The sequence below is a fragment of the Rattus norvegicus genome, chromosome 3, assembly GCF_036323735.1.
Source record: "Rattus norvegicus strain BN/NHsdMcwi chromosome 3, GRCr8, whole genome shotgun sequence".
In the NCBI taxonomy this organism is placed as follows: Eukaryota; Metazoa; Chordata; class Mammalia; order Rodentia; family Muridae; genus Rattus; species Rattus norvegicus.
This window is the reverse complement of record NC_086021.1, coordinates 182,347,885-182,355,490: the sequence shown is the minus strand read 5'-3', so window position 1 is coordinate 182,355,490 and position 7,606 is coordinate 182,347,885. Positions and strand designations below refer to the sequence as shown.

The following is a 7,606-nucleotide window of genomic DNA, read 5'->3' as shown; positions in this document are numbered from 1 at the left end:
GGAGCTATTAATGCAACAGCTTCACAGAGCTCCAGTATTCCTGGCAGGGACATATCTCGAGGGAGCCAGGCAGGTCCGTGCTGCTTAGTTCCTCTGAAAGACCCATGAGAAGCCCAAGACTCTGGTTCAAGGCTCCTATCCTGCTTTGCTTCAAGGAGAAGTGAAGGCAGCTGAGTCCCAACCCAGGTGGATGCTCCTGGAGCCCTGGGGCATTGTGGATCTGTGGAGGTGAGGGGAGTGGCCGGAGGTGTCTAATGACTATGAGAATGAGCCAGCAGCTGGGGCGTGCTGGAGGAGGGTGGCGGGATCCGAGCCAGCTCTTCCCAGGGACCACACACTCGGAGGGAACATGTGCTCATCTGCAGAGCAGACGCACCCTATAATACACTATATAAAGTTTATGGTTTGTTTAGACTCTTCTGGAACAACCAATAAACGCAGGGAGCAGAAAAGATCCAGGAAGGGCTGGAGGCTGACCTTGGACCAACCCCTGCAATCTCCCTTCCTGGGGAGTCTATGGTGTGGCCACTCACTGTATTGAGTACACACGAGGAGTGCAGTAAACTTTAAGCCCATGGAAACTTAGAAAAGCGTTGCTCATGAAAGGGTTTAAAGGTGAGGAAAAGGAAGGGCCTGTGCCAGTCCACACTGCACGTTCGGAGAAGGCTGAGCCCGGAGGCTCAAACTCTCATTAAAACTCACTGTAGACCTTCTAGATCCAGCGGTGCAAACCCACAGGTCTGTCCCGTAAAGCTGCCGAAGAGCGCCAACTAGTGGCCAAAGGACTTATAACAAGGGAAACCGGGTTCTCTCTCTGCTTTCTCCCCTCCTTCCTGTCCCTCACACACTCCAGGCCCTGACAAGTCCCTCCAGGGGTGGTGCTGTGAACCCCCCTCCCCAAGGCTCTCAGAGGAGCATTGTTCTCCCTCTGTTAGTTCAAATAAACAACAACAACAACAAAAAAGAACCTCCATTTTTTTTCTATAAAAGTTTATTTTTTTTCCAAGAAGTGGTCAGGATACCTATTTCAATTATGTAAAGAAAGGTAAGAAAGGGCAGTGTATAAAAATAATTTAAACATACATACTAGCAACAAAGCAACACGACTCTCTAGTTATAACTACAAACTTGCCCAAGATTTTTTTTCTCCCCAAAGGTTTTAAATACATTGGAGACAATGAGACAGACAGGCATGTACACATGTACACATGTACACACACACACACACACGCGCACGCACGCACGCACGCATGCACACGCTCACACACACATGCTCACACACATATATACAGCTCAAGTATGTTTTCTGTGCACTTTAGCTAACTGCTACAGCTAACGTGAAGAACTGGATTCCTGAGTGACCTCGAAGTGGAACCAAACCCCCCATCAGTGTCAGATGCGAACTTCGGAGAACAAGACGTGATTTCCCCTCCCAATCTTATTTGTCCCTAGCCTGTTCTCTGTGCTACTCAACTGACTATTAAAAGGTGCTTTTCTGATCTACTCAGCATTGTGCTTGCTGGTTTGCTCCTAGCTCCCAACGCGTGCCGTGAGCGGGAAGGGGCGACTCTCAAGGACACCCCCCATCGGGATTACATCTGGCTGATTCTCTGTTTCAGGGCTCGGAGCTCCCTCTCTATTTCGTAAGGGAGGTCGGCGTTGACCTGGTCCTCCAGATACTTGTCGATCTCCTCCACCTCCTTCTCCCAGAATTCCTTAGAGATTCCGAACAGCTCCTCCACGTTGACGTCCCCCAGGCCTTTCAAGTTCAGGGCGTCTTCCTTAGGGACGTAGCCAATGGGAGTGAGCTTGGCGCTGTCTTCCCCTTCGATGCGTCCGAACATCCACTCCAGCACGCGGGAGTTCTCACCAAATCCGGGCCAGAGGAACTTGCCGTTTTTGTCTTTCCGGAACCAGTTGACGTGGAAGATCTTGGGCAACTTGGCTGCTGGGCGGTGGGCCATGCTCAGCCAGTGCGCCAGGTACTTGCCGAAGTTGTAGCCAAAGAAGGGCCGCATAGCGAAGGGGTCGTGCATGATGACCTTGCCTGTCGCAAAGAGACCACCAGTTACCTCTGACCCACCCATGCCACATTCTCTCTTCCTCTCCCTTCATGACAGACACCAAGAAGGGGGCTTGGGTTGCCTTTCCTGGGCCTTGGAGCCCAGACTTTGACTCACCCTTATGCTCTGCAGCAGCGGTGGCCTCTGATCTCATGGCAGCTCCTACAAACACCCCATGCTGCCAGCTGAGAGCTTCGTAGACAAGGGGGACACCTTGAGCAGAGGGACAAGGATCATTAAGAACTCAAGACATCTGAGCTTTCTAAAGGTACTACACCGTTGTTCGATCCAAGCGGTGTCCTTCTTTGTTAATTTATTTTTGTTTTTCCATGAGGAAGTTTCACTCTGTAGCCCAAGATAGCCTGGAGCTTACTCTAACCCAGGTCAACCCTGAACTTGCAGCAATCCCCCTGCCTCATCCACTCGAGTGCTAGGACTATAGGTGTGAGCCACTCCAGGCCCGACAAGCATAGTTTTCTGTTGAGTTAACCTTTCACCTACAGAGACAATGAACAGGAAACCTGCTAAGGGCAGTCAGAGCCCAGAGATCACTCAGTGAAGCCAAGCACTGCCCTGAGCTACCTCAGATCCCAGACCCGGAGAGGTCATTAGTGATCAGAAGGCTGGTCCTCCATTTAAATCTGGATATAGGGGGAGGAAGATCTTTGGAACCAGCTCGGAAAAATATGTACTGGATTTCCTTGTATCGCCGTCCCCCAGGTTCCCAGCCTGAATAGAAGACTCACCTGCAGGTCTACGGCCACCAAAAATGATGCCTTCGATGGGCACTCCTTCAGGAGATTCCCAGGCGGGGTCAATAATGGGACATTGGCTGGCAGGGGTGCAGAATCGCGAGTTGGGATGGGCGCACGGTTCCTCTACAAGAGAGAGAGAGAGAGATACCCCTTAGCATGGCCCACATAGGTGGCACCCAGAAGCCAGAGCACATGGCCTCTCAGGGGACTCACCATCCTGTGGTCTCCACTCTTTGTTCTTCCAGGAAGTGATGGTGACTCCTGGGGCCAGGGGCTCATCGATGCCTTCCCAGTAAACACCCCCATCACTTGTCTCAGCCACGTTGGTGAAGATGGTGTTTTTCTGGATGGTCTTAATGGCGTTCGGATTTGTCTTCACTGAGGTGCCCGGAGCAACTCCAAAAAAACCGTTTTCTGGGTTGATGGCCCTTAAGTTGCCTGGAATGTTGCAAGCCAGAGAGGGAGGTCTGAGTTTGAGCCAAGCATCCCAGAGTTCTGAACACTCTGCTAGGCTAGCCCACGGCCTGAAGTTCACATCTTTCTCTTACCCGTCCCTAAACTACACAGCCATCTGTTTTGATCTACACACCACGGCCAACTCAGACCGTGAAGGTTTCTGCTTCTTCACTGTTCCTACAACACATTCTCTTATTTTAAAATATTACTATTCATGTGTGTGTGTGTGTGTGTGTGTGTGTGTTTTCCAGGGCACACATATGGAGGTCGGAGGATAACTTGAAGGAGTCAGTTCTCTCTTTCCACGGTTTAGACTTCTGGGATTCAAACTCAGGTCATCAAACTTGGTGGCAAGTGCCTTTACCCATAGACTTGTCTAAGTGACTCCAGTAATACCATGCAAACAGATGTGTGAAAGCAAACAGTCTGCCATGGCCTTCTCTATCCAGATGGTCCTCACAGAAGGCCTGCAGGACAGTACTGCAGAGGCCTTACTGACTCTGAAGTCAGCAACTTAGGAGACGGCGGTGTGTTTGAAGCCAGCCACTCACCGGGAGTCATGATGGTCATCAGCCAGACCCAGAGACTCACCTTGGGCATCAAACTTCATCCAGGCAATGTCATCACCCACACATTCAACTTTCCACCCGGGGAGGGTGGGGTTCATCATGGCCAGGTTGGTTTTCCCACAGGCACTGGGGAAGGCTGCTGCCAGGTATTTCTTCTTGCCTTCGGGGTTAGTTATGCCCAGGATCTGAAGGGACAGGGATCAGTTTTACTATCTCTGATCCTCGATGTGCGTGTATAAAACTGTTACAGTAAAAACCCATTACTCCGTATCATCCATCTGGCAAAAGAGAGAGACGAAGGGTGTGCATATCTTCAACAAAAACTCAGGACTGCCTTCCACACTAGCGGAAGGTGGGAGGGGGCAGAAAACTGAAAGGAATGTGATGAGGACTAAAGGGAAGGAAGAGGGGAGACTGAGGTCACTGCTGTTGTCTAAGAAACGAAGACCTGTGACCCCCCCTCCTCCAGCAAAGGTCTTGGAAAGCGCCTAGCATCTCCCCAAAGGCAGATCCCCATGATCCGTCCCTCCTGCATCGGGGTAAACTGATGGGGTGCAGAGGAATAAAATTCCCACTGTCAGTGTTGCTCTAGTGTGTCTGAGCCCCTTCCCAAGAGACGAACGCTGGGGGTACTTAGAGTCACCTCGGCGTTGACTCCAATCTGCCCTTAAGTCCTCAGAGGTTGGGGAATCTCGACATGGCCCACCTTTGCCACCCCAGGCCCTCCGAATTTCCCGCCCAGGATTCCCCGACGACCACGTACCAGCATGTGCTCCGCCAGCCACCCTTCCTCCTTAGCCAGCCTGCTGGCGATCCGCAGCGCAAAGCATTTCTTCCCAAGCAGTGAGTTCCCACCGTATCCGCTTCCGAAGGAGATGATCTCTCTGCGGTCCGGGAGGTGAGCAATCAGGGTCAGCTCGGGGTTGCAGGCCCAGTTGTTGACCAAAGGCTCTGAAAACAAGCAAAGCAGTCGTGAGCTTGCGATACACACATCCCTGCCCAAGTCTCCAGGCTGGCCTCGAACCAGCTACGGAGCTGAGAGGGACCTGGAACTGATCCTTCTGACTCCTGAGTGCCGGGGTGATAGGCCTGTCCCAGCATGATCAGTTGATTTGGTGTCCGGCATCAAACTCGGGGCCTCTTGCACCCTGGGTGAGCATCCTACCCACTAAGCCCTTCCCCGAACTCTTCCCTTTTGATCTGGAAAGGAGGTACTTACTTTTTAAGGGGAGAGGGCACCCCACGGAGTGGAGGCACTTGATAAACTCCCCATCGCCCAGGGCCTCCAGCACAGAGGTCCCCATCCGTGTCATGATCCGCATGCTGGCCACCACATAGGGCGAGTCTGTCAGCTCAATACCAATCTTGGCCAGAGGTGAGCCCAGCGGCCCCATGCTGAATGGGATGACATACATGGTGCGGCCTGCAGAGGTGGATGGGTAGAAATAGGTAAGAAGCCAAGGAGGCCCTCTGAGCTTCCTTGACTCATCTTCCAGCTACGTCTTCCACACCATGCCCTACTGGCCACCAGCCTCTGGTTTCAGAGACCAGTAGAAACAGCAAAATGCTGAAATTAAACTTTTCACAGCCCCCCTGTTTGGCTGAATTTAGCTGCTTTACGTCCACATGAATGGGAAGCATTTTGTGTGTGTGTGTTTTCTGCTTTATCTATTTGACATTAAGGATTGGAGCCAGGGCCTTGGAAATTCTAGGCAAACACCCCACCGTGGAGACTGTTTCTTTTGAGACCAAGCTGTAAAGTGCTCAGGCTGGCCTTAAACTTTGAATGCCCCTGCCTCAGCTTCCATGTCTGAGATGACAGGTCGGAGCCACCCGTACTCTCAGAGAACAATTTGATATTCCGTGAGACAGAACCAGACGGCGAGCTTCGCACGCGGGCCACCCTTTGCAGCTCAAGCCACCACCGGGAGCGTGAACTGTGCACACAGCACACTGTCAGGCCTGGGGTCTGGCCTCACCCACCTTTCATGCACCCCGGGAACCTGGCGTTGAATGCTTTCTCGAAGTCCTCTTCTGACATCCAGCGGCCCAGCTGGCTCTGCCCACTTTTGGGGATGGGCACGGTGTCTCTCTGCTCTTGGGTAATGATGACCGTCTTGCTTTCGATCCTGGCCACATCCCTGGGGTCAGTGAGAGCCAGCCAACTGAAAAAGTCACAGGGATGCCTTCAGCAAGGTACCCTTGGGGATGTACCTCTCTTGCCTACCTCAGGCTCTTCCCGGCCTTGCAGACACAAGGACGTTGACCGTGTTACTTAGGTATGGAAGCCAAGCCAACGGGAACTTGACCAGGTAGACATTTGCTAAGCCATGAGCTGGCCCTAGGGAAAGGGGCCGCCTTGCATGGCTATCTGGAATCTAGAAGCTGGCTATGCTAACCTCACAGGGTGTCTGGATTCTGACTGATCTCCTAAGCTTCTCAGGCGTTTGCTACTGCAAGGGTCTTTATTCTCCAGACTCCGAGAAGGTAGAGCTGAGGAGCCTGTAGGCCAGAGACTTTGGGCTGAAGGGACTCACCAGTTGTCATATTTCTTCAGCTTGCGGATGACACCCTCCTCCTGCATGTGGGCCAGCAGCCGCCCGTACTCCTCCTCGGAGCCGTCGCAGATGTGAATATACTCTGGCTGGCACAGCTGGGCATTGCCTTCCACAAACTTCCTCACTTCCTGGGGCAGGCTGTCGAGGCTGCCCTGGATGACCTTGGCAGAGAAGTCCAGACCATTATGCAGCTGAGGAGGCATTCTTGCAATGGTGTGGAGAGAGGCAGGGACTCTGGTGCCACCTGAAACAAAAAGAGAGGCTCTTGAACACCGGCACCCATGGGCCCTTCCCGTTCCTTCTGTAGACTTTGCATGAGTTGCACATGGCTAGAGGGCCTTGGTTGTCAGGGCAAAGACTGTGAGTGGACCCCTCAGTGGTACTTTTGGAGAGGAGAGTGGAATGGCCCTGCCTACCTTTCTTCCTCCTTTTGGAAGGTCTGGATCAGAGATCTCAGAGCGTCTCGCCGGATTTCCCCTGTTGGCCAAGGGTGTGTTCCCAGAGGGAAGGCCAACCGTGCTTGGTAGCTAGCCCTCCTCGCTTTAAATAGTATACAGAAGGGAGGACAGCCCTGCCCCTCAGCTGGACCTGGAGGCTCGCCTCTGACGTAAGGGGCCGGCCTTTGGATCATAGCCATGGTCAGCACGGTTTGGAACTGACCTAACACAATAAACTTTGGGGAGATAATGATTGAACTTGCTGTTGTTAATGAATGTTGGGAGGCCTCAGGCCCCCGTGTCAGCCATAGTTGAGTCCTTACACAACGTTTGATTGACTAAACTTTGACCGTGACTGTTGCTGATGCAAACTATAGGCTCTTGCCTTAATTGTCAGGTGGGGGTCAAGGACAGGGCTGGCCGGGACGCCTCTTGGACTTCATATGCTGCTGGCTGCACATTTTGTGTGCCAGTGGCTGCTGGTTGTCAAAACACCACAGCTGTGAGGTGTCACTCCCACGGCCAAAGGTCATGAGAAGGGAATTCAGCTCTGAGACGTGAAACTTCTAGACAAAGTCTGCAACAGCCGAGTTGGCTGGGGTGTGTTACCCCACTAGGTGTCTGCTGGATCCTCTGGCCACCCCAAGATGAACTGCAGAGGGAGGGGTGATTGTAAGCTTCATTCCGAGGAGGCAATGCCTGATATAGAATAATCACTCTATATACATACTGACCCCTGCTCTAAATGTTTTATGTCAGCTCATTCAT

General features: G+C 52.4%; 1 protein-coding gene across 1 annotated transcript; it reads right to left on the bottom strand.

The window, feature by feature from the left end:
- Nucleotides 1-969: 969 nt before the first annotated feature.
- Nucleotides 970-6,919, bottom strand: Pck1 (phosphoenolpyruvate carboxykinase 1). Its single transcript, NM_198780.3, has 10 exons — nucleotides 6,818-6,919; nucleotides 6,381-6,645; nucleotides 5,827-6,008; nucleotides 5,063-5,266; nucleotides 4,607-4,794; nucleotides 3,866-4,028; nucleotides 3,032-3,256; nucleotides 2,810-2,941; nucleotides 2,181-2,276; nucleotides 970-2,047 (listed from the first exon to the last, which is right to left on the bottom strand). Exons 2-10 carry the CDS (start codon nucleotides 6,602-6,604, stop codon nucleotides 1,593-1,595), a joined length of 1,869 nt encoding a protein of 622 aa, NP_942075.1. The 5' UTR covers nucleotides 6,605-6,645; nucleotides 6,818-6,919; the 3' UTR covers nucleotides 970-1,592.
- Between the last annotated feature and the right edge of the window lie 687 nt (nucleotides 6,920-7,606).